The sequence below is a fragment of the Panthera tigris genome, chromosome B2 (genome assembly GCF_018350195.1).
Source record: "Panthera tigris isolate Pti1 chromosome B2, P.tigris_Pti1_mat1.1, whole genome shotgun sequence".
Classification (NCBI taxonomy): Eukaryota; Metazoa; Chordata; class Mammalia; order Carnivora; family Felidae; genus Panthera; species Panthera tigris.
The window spans coordinates 33418176-33439751 of NC_056664.1; the positions used below are offsets into that span (position 1 = coordinate 33418176).

General features: G+C 42.2%; 1 protein-coding gene across 2 annotated transcripts in view; it reads left to right on the forward strand.

The window, feature by feature from the left end:
• The window catches only part of UHRF1BP1 (UHRF1 binding protein 1), a 59833-nt gene extending 38365 nt beyond the window's left edge, over positions 1-21468 (forward strand). For both annotated transcript variants that reach the window (XM_042986158.1, XM_042986159.1), the window contains 13 exons: positions 2027-2113; positions 2648-2818; positions 3204-3343; positions 3751-3892; positions 4155-4348; positions 4550-6006; positions 10751-10947; positions 12403-12557; positions 12646-12796; positions 15238-15500; positions 15946-16054; positions 16180-16286; positions 16683-21468. In XM_042986158.1, coding sequence (XP_042842092.1) covers positions 2027-2113; positions 2648-2818; positions 3204-3343; positions 3751-3892; positions 4155-4348; positions 4550-6006; positions 10751-10947; positions 12403-12557; positions 12646-12796; positions 15238-15500; positions 15946-16054; positions 16180-16286; positions 16683-16808 — 3299 coding nt within the window. In that variant the 3' untranslated portion in view covers positions 16809-21468. The remainder of the gene's footprint in view (positions 1-2026; positions 2114-2647; positions 2819-3203; positions 3344-3750; positions 3893-4154; positions 4349-4549; positions 6007-10750; positions 10948-12402; positions 12558-12645; positions 12797-15237; positions 15501-15945; positions 16055-16179; positions 16287-16682) is intronic.
• The last annotated feature ends 108 nt before the right edge of the window (positions 21469-21576 follow it).

Here is a 21576-nt window from a genome sequence, read left to right on the forward strand (position 1 = left end):
AATAAAAATTGAAAATAAAACTTTTTCTGTATTCAAGAAAAAGAAAATAGTGAAAAAAAAGAAAATTGAATAGATGGACCTGCTGCTGAATTCTGTGGTTCAGGTTGTACAGATTGTTGTGTTAAATCTCAAATCAGTTTTCTAGGTGTGCAGGATGGTTTAGTCTTGGTCTAGCTGTATGTCATGGATGCGAGACACAAAAAACTTCCATGCTGTTCCACCATCTTCTAAAAATACTTTTGAATAATTAAAAGTTTGATTATATTGCTGTTATGTGTTTCTGTATATTGCTAATTTGCATATATAATTTGATACATTATGACTTATATAAGAAATACATTTCATTACAGGGTTTGCAGGAAATATAGTTATTTATTTATTTATTTATTTATTTATTTATTTATTTATTTCTAAGTTTATTTATTCATCTGAGAGAGAGTGAGCACATGCAACCTGGGAAGGGGCAGAAGAGATGAGAGAGAGAAAGAGTCCCAAGCAGGCTCTGCACTGCCAGAGGGGAGCCTGATGTCGAACTTGAACTCACAAACTGTGAGATCATGACTGAACCAAAGTCAGATGCTTAACCTCCAGGAAATATAGTTATAAAGTTGTTAAAAATTAATAGCTTTAAGTTTTTAAATTTAAATTTTAATTTAAAAGAATTAGTCTTTCATAACCCTGCACTGAATAAAAGGAGTAAACTTTATGCTTATCCTTTTTATGTATAAAGCACAGACATAGGGGCGCCTGGGTGGCTCAGTGGGTGAAGCGTCTGACTTTGGCTCAGGTCATGATCTCACAGTTTGTGAGTTCGAGCCCTGTGTTGGGCTCTGTGCTGATAGCTCAGAGCCTGGAGCCTGCTTCTGATTCTATGTTTCCCTCTCTCTTTCCCTTCCCTGCTTGTGCTCGCTCTCTCTCTCTCTCTCTCTCTCTCAAAAATAAACACTAAAAAAACCACAACACACATACAGTACATAAACATATATAGTATACCTGTGGTATGAAAATTTTATGGAGAAGGGGGCAATTAGGGAAAAAATGTCTAAATGGGCTTAGAGATAGTAATAATAAACAAAAAGGTTGAGAAACAGGAACACGAGTGTAGGATGGTGATTAGTTCAGAACTTGGGGTGGTAAAATCTAGATTGGGTGGAAATGACCTTCCTGGTTGTAGGTGTATCAGCTTACACCTAGAGGATTCCATGGTATTTCCCTTCACCCTAATAAGAGATCGGATAGAAGTGTAGAACATAGAAAGGTAGGTCAGATAATATGATATGTAGGAGAAATAGTTCCTACTCTGACTACTTTGTTAACAGTTCTTATAGATGGAGAGATAAGGTAGAAATAGGGAAAGTTGATTCATTTAGTAAGAATTAAATGTAAATTCAAGGTAAACATAATACATCATTTGACTTAATGCTAAAAATTCCAATGTACCTACAATATCTTCTATGCATATTTTACAATGTCCTTGTTACTACAGTGTTTTAGTGTTCAATGACAGCTTGGAGCCTGGAGCCTGCTTCAGGTACTTTGTATGTACGTGATTGCTTAATTAGCTCTGAAGCCAGGATGTGAAAGGAAATAATGGGGGTTCTGTTTTGGGGGGAATTTGACTTATGCCTCTCCAGGTATTGTGCTGAGGCAGAACAATCCTGGCATTGCTAGGTTTGGGGGAACCAATCTTACCCTTGGGGTAAGGGTTTTAGAGTGTATCTGTGGAAGACCTAGGACTGTAATTCATGAATCCTGAGTTTTGAAATGTCTTTTCCTTTCTGGAAATCTGGCAGCCATTTACAGAAATAATGCAATATACATTTTGGGGGTCTTGTCTATTGATTTTTATAAACCAGAAGAGGAGGGCCTCAGCCTTGCAAGTCACCGGTCATCGTGGTCTTTCAATTGCACTTGTGTATCAATCAGGCTTTGGAACTGATCCTCAAGAGCATTTTTAAGTACTTAAAGTGGTGTTTTGGCTTCTTTGTTTCTTCTGCCACTGTTCATCCTTATTTTTCTTTTATAGGTGTCTCTGCAAACAGACTCATGGGTGGTGCAATGCAGCTTACCTTCCGCAAGATGGCCTTTGACTATTACCCCTTCCACTGGGCAGGTAGGACAGTTCTGCATGGCAGCAGTCCTGGTGCTGCCCAGCCACACATGTACTGAGGACAGATTCCTGGATTCATCCCTGACTGCCCAGCAGGCGGGTGCCAGGAATTTCAGCTCAGAGAGGTGTTGGGAATAGCCCTCTTGAAGAAGACATCTTCTGGAAACTTGCAGGGTCTGCTGTTAATGATTCTTTATGAGTGATAAAGAAGGAGTAGGAGGAGAGGCAGTGCTTGAGATTTTGCTTTTGACTCTATGTTCTGCCCCTACTTCCAGTAGTTTTAGAGCCTCTCTAATAGTCCATGGTCAAAGATGGTGACAGTCAGCAGCTGGTCTTTAGGGAACCTTAGGGAAAAATCACATATGGAATCCAGAAGAACTTGAGTTGTTCTCACTAGATGATTTTTACTTATCCCATAGAAATCTGCATTGGGATACAGGATCAGTTTCTGAACTATGACTATACCAATGGAAGGGAAAAATTGGGATGTTGGATCGTGGTCTTGGACTAAAATCTTCTTGCTTCTTTGTTGCATAGGTGACAGCTGCAAACATTGGGTACGGCACTGTGAGGCCATGGAGACCCGAGGCCAGTGGGCCCAGAAGCTGGTGATGGAATTTCAGAGTAAAATGGAGAAGTGGCATGAGGAGACGGGTCTCAAACCTCCCTGGCACCTGGGGCTGGACTCTCCCTTCCGGAGGAAAGCAGGTAGGTTACAAAGAGCTGGAGGACTCCCATTGCTTAGCTTCTTGCTAGTTACCTTTGAATATCCAGTGAAGATAAAGCACTGGACTAGCTAATTATCCCAACCTCATCCCATGGAGAGATATCAGTGACTTTTTTTCTTTACAGAGTCTTAGTTGTCTTCAGGAATAGCTGCAGTGTAGAAGAGAGGCTGTTACCTCCTTTATTCAGTAGGCTGTTGCGTTGGTGTTAAGGAGAGTATGAATTTTGAGTTCCTAGGCGCTAGGCAGTGTTAAGCTCTCTTTCCTACCTATAGCCTTAACGATCTTAGGATTTTTACTTTTAATTCTATTAATAATGAGAGTTGAATGTACCCGATTATCTTTCCTACCTTCTTGTTTTTACTTAGATTCTCTCTCCAGTCCTCAAAAGAACTCCCTTGAGAGAAGCCCCTCTCAGGGCCGACAAGCTGCTTTTCGGCCTCCAGCATGGAATCGCTTACGTTCTAGCTGCATGGTAATACGGGTGGATGACTTGGACATTCACCAGGTGAGAAGCCCAGGACACAGGGAGGCATGGTTGGAAAGGGGTCGAGCAGTTCATCTGGCAGGCAGCAGATGTGAGCAAGATCGTGGAATTCAGGGGCTGCTTCCCTTACTTCTGAGTGGATTGACACATTGGTCTGTTTCTTTCTGAGCATGGCTGCTGAGATCAGGACCTGGGATTTCCCCAGTTTCCTCTGAATACCCCACTTCAAACCTTCCCCTGAGAGAAATGAACTTGCAGATGGTGTTAGGCAGGTGTGAAAAATGCCTGCAACACGTGTGAAAAAACCTCTTCTCCCTGTGACAGATTTTGGAAGGATTGTAGTGGCTTTATACAACCTCAGGAAATTGAGGAAATTCTATTCTGTATGCTGTACAGATTCTAACAGCAACTTGTGTGTGATTATGTAGGTTTCTACAGCTGGACAGCCAAGTAAGAAGCCATCTACACTCCTTTCCTGTAGTCGCAAACTTCACAACCTACCCACTCAGGTCTCTGCCATTCATATTGAGTTCACAGAGTATTACTTCCCCGATAATCAGGAGCTTCCAGGTAAGCATCTCATCTGGTTGGTCACTTCTTACTGTTTAGCTCATGCTCTTCACATTTGCCAGCCTTGGGGCCATGGCTTATATTCTCATTTGACGTTAGGAATTGTAGGTGTTTGAGTTAGTTGAGAACACCTTTTGTTACAAACTCTTCCTTGTATGAGAATGCATCTTTGCTTTCTTCATAATAAAATGAATTTTAGCTGGTAAGTAAGGGTCAAGGTGCTACTTTGTACATGGCGATTCCTTTTTTTTCTGCTTTCCAGTTCCCTGTCCCAATCTCTACATTCAGTTAAATGGTCTGACATTTACTGTGGATCCTGTCAGCTTGCTCTGGGGAAACCTCTTCTGCCTGGATTTATACCGCAGCTTGGAGCAGTTCAAAGCTATCTACAAGCTGGAAGATTCAAGCCAGAAAGATGAACACTTGGATATTCGACTAGATGCCTTCTGGTTGAAGGTAGGGGAGAGTGGGATTTCGTTCCCTGTTGGCAGCCATAGTTGCATTTCTCCCATGGCTATAATCCAGGGTTCTGCTCTGTCCCTTTGATACAAGAAAAACAGTGTCACACCCCAAATAGTCTTTCACATGTGTATCAATGATAGGTTGCAGAGCTACTCAGATGTCCATTCTGAATCGGGTTTCATTTTCTCTCTGAAGGTGAGCTTCCCGCTGGAGAAGAGAGAGCAGGCTGGGTTGCATCGTCCTCAGGCCCTTGTCTTTTCTGCATCAGGCATGACTGCCACCAATACGCGTCATGCCCCACATTGTAGTTGTCTAGACCTCCAAAGTCTCTTCCGAGGTTTTGCGGCTGCTGAGTTCTTTCATTCCAATTATGTTCACTTTCCCAAGGTTCCAGGTGGCTTTAGCCTTCTGCACATGCTTTTTTTACATCATGCTTTCCAGATGGATTCCCGCCTTCCTCAACCCAGTACCCTCCCTCCCCAGAGGCTTAAGGCTTCCCAGGATCTCTGGTCCATCCACTTCACCCAGATCTCCTTGGATTTTGAGGGAACAGAGAACTTCAAAGGCCATACCTTGAATTTTGTGGCCCCTTTCCCCTTGTCCATTTGGGCCTGTCTGCCCCTCCGCTGGCAGCAAGCTCAGGCACGGAAGCTCCTTTTGGCCACAGAAGGGAGGCTGAAACCATCAGCTAGCTTTGGCAGTCCTGTCCAGTCTGAGGTCCTTGCCCCAGACACTGTGTCCCATCAGAGGTCAAAGACTGAACATGATTTGAAAAGCCTGTCAGGCCTTACAGAAGTCATGGATGTTTTGCGAGAAGGCAGCAGTAGTGTGGACAACAAAGGGCCTCTGACTGAGCTCGAGGATGCAGCAGATGTTCACATGCTTGTACACTCCCCTGCACATGTCCGTGTGAGGCTTGACCATTACCAGTACTTGGCTCTACTGCGCCTGAAGGAGGTGCTACAGGGTCTTCAAGAACAACTGACTAAGGATACAGAGGCCATGACCGGGTCTCCCCTGCAGGACCAGACAGCTTGCATTGGGGTCCTCTTCCCCAGTGCTGAGGTGGCTCTGCTCATGCATCCTACCCCTGGGACTGTTGAAGCTGACTCGGCAGGTTCAGATACCACCAGCCTCATAGATTCAGAGTTGTCTCCTTCAGAGGATAGGGAGCTGAAGTCTGATGCCTCTTCAGACCAGGGCCCAGCAAGCCCTGAGAAGGTTCTGGAGGATAGTGGCATTGAAAATCTGGATGCATCCCAGGATAGGCCATTGCCTCTCCCTAGCAATGGAGAACTACAGGATTCAGATTCTCTTGCACAGCAGGAGGCAGGGAAGGGCCATGAGGCAGTCGATTCCTTGCAGGCCAAGAGACTGAGCAGAGCTCAAGCATCCACCTCACCGGCTGTGTTGAAGCCCCCAAGTGGCAGGGATACCACTGTGAATGGACAGGCTGAGCTCATCCCCTTGAAGAACATTGAGGGAGAATTGTCAAGTGCTATTCACATGACCAAGGATGCCACAAAAGAGGCTCTCCATGCCACTATGGACCTCACCAAGGAAGCTGTGTCCCTGACTAAGGATGCCTTCAGTCTGGGCAGAGACCGAATGACCTCCACCATGCACAAGATGTTGTCCTTGCCCCCAGCCAAGTGAGTGGTTCTCTGCCTCCATTCACCCTATTTCTTCCTCCTAGCTCTGATCATTGGGCTTAAGGCCTCCTGCTGTGTGTACTTTTAGTTTGGGAAGCACCATCTAGTCCAGGACAATGTATAGCATGGCCTCTTTAATGTGGCAAAGACTTTAGTTTTCAGTGCTACCTGTAGGGCAGTGGAAGAGTTTTCAGGCTACCAAGAGGATATAAGTATGCTAACTGTAGAGACTTATTTTTAGGACTACCTCTAATTCTGTGATAGAGGAAGAGCCAGAAATTGGATTTTCACATGCCTCCATGTATCTTAGCCTATTCTTGGGGAGTTTTCAAGTCAGCATTTATTGCTTCATAGGATCTTCCCTCCTCTTTCACTGAGTCACCATTATTGATACAGATAGGCCCAGAATAATAATGAATAATAATAATGATATCTGGCATCTGCATGATATTTTATTCTTTTTAGTGGTCTTTCATGTAGTATCTTGTTTGATTTGATCCCCACAGCAGCCCCATAAGATAGTTACAGAAATTTGTATCCTCAGTTTATAGCTGAGGAAACTGAAGTTTTAGAAAGGATGAGCCTATGAATCCTTTATCTTATAAGTAGAGAGGTTGGGGCTTTGGGTTTGCTTTCTGGTACACCTTATCAATGTCTGCCAGAGTTAGAGAAGGAAGAATTTCATCTATTTTATCTATTTATTCAACAAAAAAAATTTTTTTCAACAAAAATTTTTTGAGCCCTGACTCTGTCCCCAGCTCTGTGTTAGGCACTGAAGATGCAGTGGGGAGTAAGCAGAAAAACACAGAAATGCACAGTCTGAAGAGTGGAAAGGTATGGATTTTTCCATGGGTGCCTTGTGGTCTTAGGAAAGATAATGAAGGCTATGGGAAATCTTTGTTGGGGACTCTTTGTGGTTTGAGGATCATGGTTTGAAAATCAGTGGCTTTAGAGCTTTGTCTAAGTGGATTGTGGGTCTAAATGGGTCTCTGAGCAATGCCAGTTCTCTTAGGCACAGATAGCCTAGGAGGAAGGAGAAGGGAAACTTAAAGGGATAATAGATATACTAATACTAGGCAACATTTATTGAGTGCTTTCTGTGTGTCAGGCACTGACCTGAATACTTACAATATTAATCCATTGAATTCTTGTACAACCCTGAAGGCAGGTACTAATATCAGTCCCCCTTTTACAGATGGGGAAACAGACTTAGGGAGGTAAGAAACTTGTTCAAGGTTGTATAACTTGTGAGTGGTAGGGTGAGGATTGAAAGCCTGGACTCCAAGTCACCAAACGTGCTGCTTTTTCTAAATGGAGAAGCGTAAGGGAGATGGGAAAAGAGGAGAGGTGGTAAAGAGAAAAGAAAGGTGTGTGTGACACCAGCCTTTTTTGAAACACCAACCTTGACTTCTGACTTTCCAGTCCCATGGCCTCTTCTCGGTCCTCCCTGTCCTTGACAGCCCTGTGTGGCAGCCAGCCCTGCAGTCATCCTGAATGCCTGTGGCCCTGTCTGGCCACTCACACTACTCAGAAGGAGCCAAGAAAGCTTGGATGCTCTCTTCTTCCCCTTATCCTATAAACACAACTGTTCCACGGCGCTAGGCTGTCTGTATTCTGATTGCTTTTGCCATAATTTTATGTTTTAAATTATAAAAATGATTTGTGTTCATTTTGTTAACAATGTAGAAAAAGAAGAATAAAGAAGAAAACAAAGTCACTTGTGACAACACTATGCAGAGATAGCCACTATTTACATTTGGATCTATTTTCTTCCAATTTTTATACATATACCTGTGTACCCATGTGAATCCTTACCTGTGTATACACACATAGTATACACAAATACTGTTTTTTTTGGCAATAGAATTATATTATTTCTATATCATGTAGAAAACTTCCAGTTTTATTCACTTAATGTTTTAGTGTGAATAATTTCCCATTCATTAGGTATTTGAATACATAATTTTTAATTGCTCTATTGTATTCTAGCAAATGGATGTGTCCTAATTTATTCATTCATTCCACTATGGGCGGGCTTTAGTCTGTTTCCAGTTTTTCTCAGGTAGAACCAATGCTGTGTTAAATGCCCTTATTTTTGTGAATATTACTCTTTTATGCATATCTGAATCTTTAGAATAAAAATCCAGAAGTGGGTTATTATTGGGTCAAACACTACAAACATTAAAAAAATTTTTTTTAATGGTATTTTTGAGAGAGAGAGACAGAGATGAGTTGGGGGTTGGGGGGGGGGTGGGGAGAGGGGGTGAAAGGGAGAGAGGGAGACAGAGAATCCAAAACAGGCTCCAGGCTCTGAGTTGTCAGCATAGAACCTGATGCGGGGCTCCGACTCAGAAACCGTGAGATCCTGACCTGAACCGAAGTCAGATGCTTCACCAACTGAGCCACCCAGGTGCCCCAAACTACAAACATTTTTTAAGGTTCTTGACGTATTTGCCAAGCTTCAGGAAGGTTTATATCAGTGCATTTTTTTTAATACTTTCTAAGTTATTTTATCCATCTCTCACTTCTGCTGTGGTCTATATTTTCGGTTCTGACTTTTCTCCCCTGCTCGTCATTTAAAACTATCTACTGCATGTAGTTCTGCATGGATTTTCCAGGGTGTGTCGAGCCTCACATACATAAAGCTAAATTCCTTATCTCTCCCCAGACCAGTTCCTTTCTTTTCTTCAGTAGCATCATTCTCCTGCTTGTTCAAGCTCTGTGTTTTAGCTCTGCCTCTTTCAGTCATTTGTCAAATTCTGACTGTAATCCCCAGAGCAGTGGTTCTTAAAACTGAAGCATGCTTCAGAATCACCTGGAGGGCTTGTTAAAACACATTGCTGAGCCCCAGTCCCAGAGTTCCTCATCCAGTAGGTCTGAGATGGGGCCTGACTGTTTGCATGTCTAATAAGCCACCCATTGATGCTGATGCTCCTACCAGGACGACACTTTGAGAACACTGCTCTAGGGAGTCTCATGGCCGCTTCTGCTGTCTGTTCCCGCATGTGGACTATTTCAGTAAACCATTAATTTATTTCCTCATTGGAGGTCTTTTCCTCCCTACCTTGTTTGAAAGAGTCAGGTCACAATTCTTAAAACATAGGCCTGATCTTGTTATTTCTCTTCTCTGAAACTTTCAGGCTTTTTCCTTATAGCCCCTGAATTTAGTTTGAATTTATTAGTGTGGCATAATCAATTATTATGATATTTCCTTACAGCACTTTACAGTTTTTTAATAGACTATTTTTTAGAATAGTTTTAGGTTCATGGCAATATTGAGCAGAAGGTACAGAGATTTCCTGTATATCCCCTCTACTTAATAGTTTTAAAAGCACTTTCATATGTAATCTTTAATCCAGGTTTTTCAGTAATCTGGCTGCAACCCATGTGGTAAAGAGGAAAAAAAAAAAAAACACTTAGCAAGCAAGAAGTTAGGAGACTTGGGTTTTTCTTAATTCCACCTTTATGACCTTGAGTGAGTTTTTTCACCTATAAAATGGGAAGGTAAGATTAAAAGATCTTTAAAGGGGACACCTGGGTGGCTCAGTTGCTTAAGTGTCTAACTCTCAATTTGGGCTCCGGTCATGAGCCCTGCCTCAAGCTTGGTGCCGAGTGTGGAGCCTGCTTGGGATTTTCTCTCTCTCCCTCTCTCTCTGCCCATCCCATGCTCACGCTCTCCCTTTCTCTCAAAAAAATAAAGAAAAAAATTAAAAAAAAAAAGATCTTTAAAGGTTTATTCTCACTGAGTTGTGCCTTTCTGTTCTCCCCAACAAAACCAAAGCTCTAGCTGGTTGAGCTACTGACTGGTCTACAAAGGTGCTTTTTATTTTCTAGTTCCGTGTCTCTGCTCATGTGGTTTCTTCCCCCATAGAATGCCCCCTTCCTTCTTTCACAGTCCTTCAAGGGCCACCTCACATGCCATCTCTTTCCACAAAGCCATTCCTGATCCCCTTCTTCTCACCCTTTGATATTGCCTAGCCTTTGGCTTGTATCTCTTTCCTCTATGAGGTGTGTGATTTACTCCCGTATACTGGTAAGTTGTGTCTAAATCTCCTCTCTCCTGGGGCACCTGAGTGGCTCAGTCAGTTAAGTGTCCAACTTTGGCTCAGATCATGATCTCACGGTTTGTGGGTTTGAGCCCCGTGTTGACCCCTGTGCTGACATCTCAGAACCTGGAGCGTGCTTCAGATTCTCTGTCTCCCCCTCTCTCTGCCCCTCCCCCACTCATCTCTCTCTCTCTCTCTCTCTCTCTCTCTCTCTCAAGTAAGTAAATGTTAAAATAAATAAATAAATCTTCTCTTTCCTGATAGATTATACATTAACTGAGGACAAGGGATGCCTTATTTCTTATTTTATCTACTCTCCACTCCCCCCCCCCCCCCCCCGTACCTAGTATGGTGCCTTTTATACAGAAGTTTTTCAGTAAACACTTGTGGAATGGATGTGGGTGGTTTCAGGTGTCTTCATTAGCACTGGGGCTGTAAGTAGTTGGTCTCCTCTAAAAATGGGATGACCTTGAATAAACTTGACATTTAATGTTAATATGGCAGAGCTGCTTATGCAGTTTGAAATGCCGGAGGATTCACAAAGGCCAGCAATTGAAAATGGTGTGACCCCCTTACAGCAGGTAATAGTTGACATCAGAGTTTATGTATAAATAACTATTAGGGCTGAAAGCGATGGGTATTGCAAGGGACAGAACATATATCTTAAGCCACATTTGTGGTTTTTGTTTTTTAAACAGGGAGCCCATGGCCAAAATAGATGAGGGGGCGGCAGCACCATTGAGTGGAAGTGCTGCCCGACTCCGATTTTTCTCCATGAAGAGGACGGTATCTCAGCAGTCATTTGATGGCGTTTCATTGGATAACAGTGGCCCTGAAGATCGGATTTCAGTGGACAGTGATGGCAGTGATAGCTTTGTGATGCTCTTGGAGTCTGGTAGGTGGAAGCAGAGCCAGGCAAAGTTGAAATCCAGAAAGGGTTCTTTCTGCTGCCTGTATCCCAGTAGGATACAGAAGGAGCTAAGTTCTGATAAAATAGACATTTTCTTAACCAAGACCAAAAAAGAGAAATTTTAATAGATTTGTGGCTCTGGTTTTATCCACACATTTTCTAGGTTATGGGTTAGCACTTAACCTTTATCACAGAACCAGACTCAGACCAAAGGAGAGAGTGCTAGTCTTACAGCCACGTAGCTATGGCAGTAGGATTAGTTTGGTGGCTGGCGTCAGTGGTGTGTGTGTGTTGTCTGTTTTTGTTTTGTTTTGCCTATGTATTTTAGTGTTGGAAAATAACTAGAAGCTTTGTCTATGGTAAAATGAGTAACTCTTAGGAATTGCATCAGTCACTACTGGAAGTTACACTGGTTCTTTTATCTTATTGAACTGGACACTTTTTAAATGGTCTCTTAAGAGTGTCTAAATGAAAATGAAAAGAGAATGCACTGTTTCTGAAACTGGGTGGTGTGTACCCTGTTTGTTTTGTTATTATTATGGAATATGGAATATTTTTCCAAATATGTAGATTTCAAATATGTAGAAAAGTAGGCAGAATCAAATAGTGAGTCCTCATGTACCCATTACCTAGCTTCAAATATTAAGAACTCATGGTCATTCTTGTTTCAAATATACTTCTGTTCACTTCCCTTCCTTCCATGTTATTTTGAAGCAAATTCCAAACATATCATTTTGTCCATAAATATTTTTATGACGTATCTCTAGGAAATAGACTTTAAAGATCTTTGAAAAAAAATTTTAATTGTGGTAAAATATATATAACATAAACTTTGCAATCTTAACCATTTTTAACTATAATTCAGTGGCATTAAGTATAGTCATCGTTGTGCGACTATCACCAACCATCTCCAGAACTTTTTTCATCTTCTACAATTGAAAATCTGTACCCATGGAACAGTAATTCCTTGTTCCCTTCTCCCTCAGCTCCTGGCAACCACAATTCCACTTTCTATTTCTGAATTTGACCACTCTAGGTACCTCATATAAATGGAGTCCTTTTGTGACTGGCTTATTTCACTTAACATAATGTCCTCAAGGTTCATTCACTTCATAGCACGTGTCAGAATTTTCTTCTTTTTTAAGGCTAATACTCTATTGTATTTTTATACCACATTTTGTTAATCCATTCATCCGTCAGGGAACACTTGGGTTGCATCCATTTATAGGTTTTCTTTTCATGTGACCAAATACCACTATCCATTCTTAAAAATTAGCAATTCCTTAAATCCATCAAATTCCCATTTGTTCTCATAAACGTCATAAATGTTTGTTGTTGTTGTTGTTGCTGTTGTTGTTTTTATAGTGTCATTGTTTTTAGAGATTGGATTTGAACAGAATTTTTTGACTTTGAAACTCATCTGTTGTCTTTCTTATACAGAGTCTGGTCCAGAATCTCTTCCATCAGGAACTCTTCCAAATGTCCTGGACAGTGCTGGCGTTCAAGGGAGCCCTCTTATGGATAGTTACGGCCAGGGGTCACCAGAGGCCAACAGTTCGGTCTCACCCAGTGGGGAAGACCTCAGTCTTCACCCGGTCAGCTGCTCTACTTTCTTCTCTGCAGAGGGTAGGCTCAAGGCTAGAAGCTTGGGAGGGACGCAGCTAAGAGAGTATCCTTTTACAGGTCTCCGTTCTGGTCCTGAAGGTGAATGAGGTGTCTTTTGGGATTGAGGTGCGTGGTGAAGATCTGACTGTGGCCCTTCAGGCAGAGGAACTGACCCTCCAGCAGCTGGGTACCGTGGGACTATGGCAGTTCCTGCATGGACAGTGCTCAGGTGAGGATGGTAGCAATTCCAGGAGAGCTGGTGGGATTTGTCTGGGCAGCCCTAGCTTCACCTGTCACTGTGGCCCAAGGATAGTTGGCCTAAGTGCCAAGCCCTTGGTCGTTCTCTCCAGTAGCCATTAGGGGGAGTAACTCCAGTGAAGTCTCCTGCTTGCAGGGAGACTCCCAGAGGTCTTTCTGGGGCTTTGTATTCAGTAGGCTCTTAGCCATCTTCACTTCCCAGGTGCTCCTTAAGCTTATACAGGAGGCCACTGTCCACCTCTTCATTTGTGTGGCTGCTGACATCAAACTGTGTCTGATCAGGGAACTGCTGTCACTCAGATTCAGTCCTTTGATAATTGTACTTTATTATTTATTTATTTATTTATTAAAGGTTATTTGCTTATTTATTTTATTTTATTTTATTTTTTTTAAATTTACATCCAAGTTAGTTAGCATATAGTGCAACAGTGATTTCAGGAGTAGATTTCTTAGTGCCCCTTACCCATTTAGCCCGTCCGCCCTCCCACAACCCCTCCTGTAACCCTCAGTTTGTTCTCCATATGTATGAGTCTCTTCTGTTTTGTACCCCTCCCTGTTTTTATATTATTTTTGTTTCCCTTCCCTTATGTTCATCTGTTTTCTCTCTTAAAGTCCTCATATGAGTGAGGTCATATGATTTTTGTCTTTCTCTGACTGACTAATTTCACTTAGCACAATACACTCCAGTTCCATCCACGTAGTTGCAAATGGCAAGATTTCATTCTTTTTGATTGCCAAGTAATACTCCATTGTATATATATACCACATCTTCTTTATCCATTCATCCGTCGATGGACATTTGGGCTCTTTCCATACTTTGCCTATTGTTGGTAGTGCTGCTATAAACTTGGGGGTGCATGTGTCCCTTCCAAACAGCACACCTGTATCCCGTGGATAAATGCCTAGTGGTGCAATTGCTGGGTTGTAGGGTAGTTCTATTTTTAGTTTTTTGAGGACCCTCCATGCTCTTTTCCAGAGTGGCTGCACCAGCTTTCATTCCCGTATTTACTTATTTTTAAAGAGAGAGAGAGGGGTGGGGAAGGGCAGTGAGAGAGGGAGAGAGAGAATTCCAAGCAGGCTCCACACTGTCAGTGCAAAACTGGACATAGGGCTTGACCCAGGAACCATGAGATCATGACCTGAGCTGACCAAGAGTTGGACGTTTAACTGACTGAACCATCCAGACACCCCCCGCCCACCTAGTTTAATAAATACAATAGTATCATTAACTTTGAAGTCTCCAGGAGCCTCTCTCCTGGATCTTTTTCTGCCTCTCACCTGTCATAGAGAACCACTATCCTGAATTTTGTGTTTATCATTCTCTTGCTTTACTTTGCAATTCTACATGTTTGTATCAACGTATTATTTAGCTTTGAAGGTTTTTGAGGTTTTCTAAGTGGGATTATTTTGTATTCTTTCATGATTGGCTTCTTTCTTTGATATTCTTCAGATTCTTCTGGGTTGTTGAGTTAGCTATGATATATTCATTTTCATTAATATATAATACTCTGTTGTATGAATATACCAATTTTTGCTTTTTAAAAACAGCTTTATTGAGGTATACTTTGCATTTATGAAATTAACTCATGATAAGTATACAATTTGATAAATTTTAGCAGTTTAACAGAGTTGTGCAACCATTACCATCGCCCCCAAAATATCCCTTGTACCCATTACTCTACTTCTTCTTTACAGACATTTGGGTTGTTTCTGGGTTTTTTTGCTATTTCATACAGGATTGCCTTGAACATTGTCATACGTGTCTCCTGGTATGTGTGTTAGAGAGTTTCTCAGAGTTACATTCCTGAGGATATAATTTCTAGGGCATTAGGATAGGTATAACTTTAACTTTGCTAGATAATACCGATTTGTTTTCCAAAATGCTTGTAACAATTTGCAGCTATATAAGTATAGAAGTTGTTTCATATCCTTGGCTACACCTGTGATAGGTCTTTATGGACTTTTGAGAAGATTAGCATAGATCCTGCTTGGCTTTATCAGAGAGAAATGAGAACACCAAGATTTGGAAAAAGGAAGAGATGTTTAAGTGTAGCAGAGTTGAGGGTCCTGTGTTTTTTCTTGGCCTTTAGCCCAGTGTCTCAGATTTATAGCAAGGCCAGTTTTTCATTGGCCCTTGACCTCCCTTCCACCATGAGAGGCATGATAGCAAAGTGGCCAAGCCCAGTCTTTGTGGTCATTGTTGCCTGCATTCAAGTCCTGTGCTTGCTGCTTACAAGTTGTATAACTTTGGGCAAATTATTTTCTGTCCCTTAGTTCCTTCATCTCTAGAATGGGAATGGTGATAATACTTTTGGCATAGGGTTCTTAAGAATATTAAATGTATGTAAAATGCTTAGAAAAGTCCCTGACTGATAATTAATTGATGTTTTCCTTCTGTCTCTCTTCTGAAAGGTGCAAGCTTTCAGGAATCCTCAACTTTGAAGACTGGCCACATCAGGCCAGCAGTGGGCCTTCGCTTTGAGGTGGGGCCTGGTGCAGCCGTTCGCTCCCCACTGGCCACACAAAATGGCTTCCTGCATTTCTTGCTTCGAGGCTGTGACCTTGAGCTGTTCACTTCGGTGCTCAATGGCCTGGGGCCCTTCTTGGAGGATGAAGAGATCCCAGTGGTAGTTCCCATGCAGATTGAACTCCTGCACTGCAGCATCACCCTAAAGGTGAGAGGAGCTTTTTTGGTTTTTACTCTAGACTTTGTCAGGCAAGGAATTCTGGCAGTGACTGCTGTCATCGCTTCCCTGGCCGCTGTACAGTGTGGTGAGGATCAAGTGAGTAAATGCAGCTTGGCATTCTTTGTGAAGGTTATAGTAATATATAAAATGTGTGTTGCTATCAAAACATTCTGGATTTAGGTGAGGAGACCTTGTCTCTAGCCCTGACCTTGTCGTTGGCATACATGACTATGTATAAGCCCATTAAGTTATCTGTCCTCGGTTTGACCATCTCTAGAATGGGAGAAACTCAGTTATGTTTCTCCACGTTGCAAGAATGTGTGGATACACAATGGCATAAAGCCGCTTCAAGCCAGATGGTAGAAGCATGGGTTGTTACCCAAACTGCTCTGAGCTGTTTGAGGGCATCATGTGGTTTCCCTTTTTTCTGCAGGATGATATACCCCCCATCTATCCAACATCTCCAGGCCCTATCCCCATTACTCTGGCCATGGAGCATGTTGTGGTGAAACGGAGTGATGATGGTGTGTTCCACATAGGCGGTGAGTTGGGCTTGTTGGCCTCCCGGCTTCTCTGCCTTTTCTGTCCTGTAAGGGAGTGGGTGATACCTAGGAATTGCTTGCATGTTGGCAGAAGTTTGCTATTTAGAACCTTTACTTTTTTCCAGCTGCTGCTCAGGACACACCATCAGCTGAAGTACCTAAGAGTGAGAAGAGGCAGCCCCCCAAAGAACAGATGTTTCTGGTGCCCACAGGAGAGTCTTTTGGAGAGAAGGTGAGGACCTAACTGCACAATACCTTTCCCGTAGACCCTTAGTGGCTGTAAATTCAGAAGCTGGTAAAACTCAGAGAGCTGAAAAGGTTGCCTGTGCTGTGTATAGCTGGGTAGTTTGGGCTCCTATCATCTAGCAGCAACTTCCAGAAGTGCTGAATAGAGGATGTAAGTCAGGAACTGTAGGTGAATGCTTGCTGATCGTGTATTTCTACCTGTTGCTGTCCTTATAACTGATGAATTCTGAAGATGGGATTAGGCTTTTAGAAAGATCTAGTTGATCACTAACTGAATTTATGGATTTTTCTGCTTCAATTCTGCCTCCTTGCTCCTTTACTGGATGTTTCTGCAAGGCGTGTTACCTTATTTATTAACTGTAAATTATTTATTGTTCCTCAGGTGAAAGAATTGCCTACCCTACAGAAGGAACTTATAGAAACTAAACGAGCATTGGCCAATGCCAACCAGGATAAAGAAAGACTGCTTCAGGAGATTAGGAAATATAACCCCCTCTTTGAGCTCTGATAGCAGTGGCTCAGCCATCTGTGCCAAGGAGAGAGAAGGAGATCACCAGCAATAGCACCACCTATGACAGAAGGCGCTGTCCAGCATTGAATAAGTCTGCTAAGGATGCCAGAGGGACTGGGGAGTGCTCACCTCACTCCTTGTGGTGTCCTTTCTACTAGCTGTTCTGACTCGGGTGGAAGACAGGGCAAAGTATGACCAAGTTCTAGGAAACTGGGGGCAGCTTTGTGCGTGGCTCAAGCATGTCTTGCCTGTATAAAGCCTTTTGGCCCTCTCCACACTAGGTGGAATCTTGTCAACACTGTAGGGCCATTTCACCACCTGGTTTCATGGCAGAGACATTTGCTTCCTCTACAGCCTGTGTGAACAAGAGAAGGTACCCATCTCCTCAGTCACCCACAGAGCCACCAAAGATTCTATGTCCCAGAGCTTCCTGTAGCAGACCTGAGAAGTCCTTGGCCTGAGCTTTGGCCATGGTAGTAGAATAGAACAGGAAATAGCCAGCAAGGCGGGAGCTGGGAGAGGCACAAGAGTAAGGGAGACCTGGATGCTGCCTTTTTTGGAAAGGGAGCCAAGCTCATACCATCTTGGCTGATCCTACAGTCAGCCAAGCTGTATTAAGCTTCTTTTCTGTTGTACTTCATCACTGCGATGCGATTCTGTAACAGAATTTATTTGGAATTTAAATCAAGAAAATATATTCCCTGAGCTAGGTTGAAGGTATGATGTGGTAAGAATCACCAAGGGACTTGATCCTGAGCCCCCTGTTGCCTGCCTGTCTTCCACAGCTGTACTTCAGAAGTTGTTTCCTTCGTCTCCCTGGGCTCCCAGGCACATCTGCTCTCCAGGCACTGGGACTTTCTACCAGCACTCTCCTCTGCATTTGGTGGTTTGGGAGCTGAAAATGTGTTTTAAACTATAACGTAAACATCTCAACCTGTTGCCTCTCATACCCTTCTATCACTGTGGCTTTTTAAAACCGTGTAATTTTGACTTAAGTAAAAAACAAAACAAAACAAAAACGCTTCAACTTAGGTAGGTTTCCCCTTGCCCCATAAAACAACTATTTCCCCCCTCTTTCTTTCCTACCTAATTCTTCCCCAGCATTCTACCTTCATCCATACTGCTCTGTGATATACTTCATGCTGTGTTGATTGGACGGAAGTTCATTAGCTAACTAAACTGGCAAGATGGTAAAATAGTTATTTAGTGATGTCACTAAAATCTTAATCACACATGACCTATTGGAGGAAAGATAAACTATTTTCCTTTATGGGAAATCATGCCTGACTTGCATATTCTAGTTTTTTGAGGATAAAAAGAAACATGCATTCAAGAAGGAGCAAGATATAATTTCTTCAGACTTCCAAAGAACTTTTGTCAAGGTCCGTCACTAAAGCAATTTCAAAAGCACCAGTTACTATGAGATACGAGAATACTTTGTCATGCTTAGGAAAAAACTTAGACACTGAAGAATAAACATCTTTCTGGAGATAATGCTAATGGGAAGTTTCCTATGGGTCAACGCTTGGTTTAACCTTACTTAAGACTTTTATAAATAATCTGAGAGCAGGATATTATAATGCAGTCAAGTGTCCCTACTTCCAAGGAATAAAAGGTAAACCAGAAGGGACTTAAAACAATAAAACCAGAGAAGGCACATAAGCCAGGCTGTGACCACACAGGAAAATCACAGGTGAGGTTCAGTCTAGGTAAGTGTAAAGTAAAGTACTTACCAGCAACCAGTGAGGCAGCAAGCTCTGTCAGAACTCAGCACAGAAACTTAACCATTGCTGAAGGGAAGGAGGGGTCAGTGTGCTGCTGTGGCTCAAAACCCAACTGCATCATCAGGAAAGGCACATGAAGACAATACAGAAAACAGGACCCCTTACAAAACCATTTTAATGGCTTAAATTGTCTGTGCATTTCTAGTGACCTTATTTGCAAAATATATGGTGAAGGGAAGAAAGGTCAAGAGAATAGGAAAAATTATCAGAGAGTGGAGATACTTCCACATGAGTACACATATTTAAGATGTTGGCTCCAATTCTGGAAAGACAAAAGCTAAGGGTGGTGTGACATCAGATAAACAGGAGGAAGGACGTGTTCACCAAGTCCTGAAATACAAGCTCTAGGGCTCAACTTCATAGCCTTCGGTACAAGAAAGCACTTCCCATAGCCAATCAGAAACTTAAGGAGCTCATTGTCCAAGAAGTGGTGTTGGCAGAACCTATGTACAGGTGCTGAAGGTTTAAGAGGAATCCTTGTATGGTGGCCTTCCAAAGGAATTCTAGAAAACTAAGGCTATTTGGTGAAATACAACTGAGAGGGTAACTGTGTCCCTCCATAAACTCCCCCTTAGTGTTCCTTTGGAAGGCATAATGTTGAGCAAAATGGATCACTGGTCCTCTCAAGTATGGCCTTTCTAATGTTCTTAGAGGAGGGAGATTCAGTAGCTGGAAAATAGAATCATTCAACCTTAGGTTCACCTGAATTGGTTTAAAACCACATTCTGATTCTCTTCCCCTCTTCACCTCCCCCACCCACCATATCCCTCTGGCATCCCTCCATGCAAAGAAAATGCCTAATAGGTATTGCTTGGAATACCTTCACCTTAAGCCTGTGCTTGCTGGTAGGCAATACAAACAATTCTGGCAGGCATCAAGGCTAACCCCTTTAGTGACCAGAGTTCAGTCAGGTTTCTGGGCTCTCCAGAGTTCTTGTCTATGTGACAAATGGTGCCCTAGAATTTCTGACTTACGTGGCAGTTTTGGCTATTGTGTCTTGAAATCCTCCTCCAGGAAATGTGGTGGGGGTCATGGTCCCATGAAATTTTAGTAACAATCATCTTGTATAACTTCATACTCCTATTCACTGGGAGCAAGAAGACTTTCTTGGTAGTCCTCAGGGTAAATGTAAAGAAAAAAAAAAAATGGAAGGAAAACAGTAGTGCTTTGGACTGCTTATGATTTCTGCCTTGGAGCTCTAAGACTCTGTGAACAAGAAATAATACCTCAAGAAAATGTCTGGAGTGATAGCACCACTATCCCTCAAAGACTTCAGCTGCTGCACATCATCATTTCAGCTGTGAAACATTTACAACTATGTATCATCTATGATTGTCTAGATTTCCCGTTTACATGGACGTGCTGGAGACCGGCTTTAGTGTGTAGGGACTAGTTTAATTATCTCTTAGCTGAGCTACAGGGATGATTATCAATCTCAGATTTGTTTTCATCTCACTGGAATAATTAACCTCATTTCTTTGATTTAAGACAGAAGGAATAGGTTCTATTTTTGTGATGGCTGCTTTTGCTGTATTATTTAATCTCCCATCCCCACCCCCACCTCCCACCCCCCCACCGCACCCATTTTGCCATGGGCCTCAAATTTTATGTACCCTTTTCATGCTTCTGAAAGGAATGGTTTCTGTGTATGGAATATACGAGGGATAAACATTATCCCTCACATGCCCCATAATTTAAATGCTCCCATTTAACCCATTTACATTAGTTTCCCCTTAGACTAGTTCAAGGGCTGGTGGAAAGCAAGTAGTTTGAAGTATTCCCATAGTGATATGGGAACTTGCCATTTCTAACCTTAACACTGAAGGTTTGTTTTTTTCTCATTTAATATTTGCCTAAACTTCTAAAATCAGTTATAGTAACATCACAAAACAATGGAAACAACTGAACATTGCTGCAATGCATTTGGTTGAGAACTACAAAAGCTCTCATTGCCTTGTGACTTACCATAGTCCTTACTCTTTCAAGAGAAGCTGGTGTGATGTACTATCCTTCCAGAGACTACGGCCCTCACCTAGATCTTTCCCCACTTTCTACTAGAATAGGAATATTCCCATTCACCTCTAGGTAGGTATGGATAGTAGTTAGTAGCTATTGTTGAGGGGGGATTATTTTCCCCATCTCTTACAACAGACACAAGGAAGACGCACTCTGGGAGAACCTTAAACGGTGAGGCTTTGTTAAATGGCCAGGCTTGGGATGTGATCTTTCTCCCTTGTTGTTTATAAGTTTCAGCCTTATCTAATATCTCAAATTGAAATAGCTATAGTTCCTATAGCCGTTAAAAAAAATTCCTGTTGGAGCTGAGAGACTATTTGCTTTTTCTTCCTTCCCCCAGTTTATTAGTTTTTGGTCAAGATTTAGCCTGAGTCTTACAGCATTTCTTTGTGGAATGCCCCAAATGTGATGTGTCTTCTTCACTGGCTAAATATATGTTTAAAGCCATGGGTTTTAGTGTAAGATATAAAAGATTTGCTCAACTTTGTGAGTCCAAACTGTTTCTCCCCACTCCCCCCCCCATCAGGGTGCTGAACAGAATTGGAATCTTTTAAGACATGCTCAGGAAAGCTTCAAAAGAGAACAGCTTCAAAACTCTTCTCCCTATGAAACTGAATGATAGAGGAAAGGATTCTTGGGGATTGCCAATTATATACAGTAGCCTTATTACTGCTAATCACTGTCAATAAAAGGTCACTCCATTCCCCTCTCTTTGAGGAAAACAATGAGAATGTATCTGATGAACTGGAATACTGGTCAGTATTGGGAAATTTTAATGTTGCATTATCTAATCAAACCTTGAGTGTACTGGTTCTGTGAACCACCTGAAAAAAGCAAATTAAACTTACTAAACATTGGTTGTGGTTTATCTGTTTATAGGAACCTGAAACATACGGGCTTTTACATTATTTTTTAAGTGTTTTAAGTACTCTCGAGAAAATTTTAAATGGTTCTAGTAGAAAATG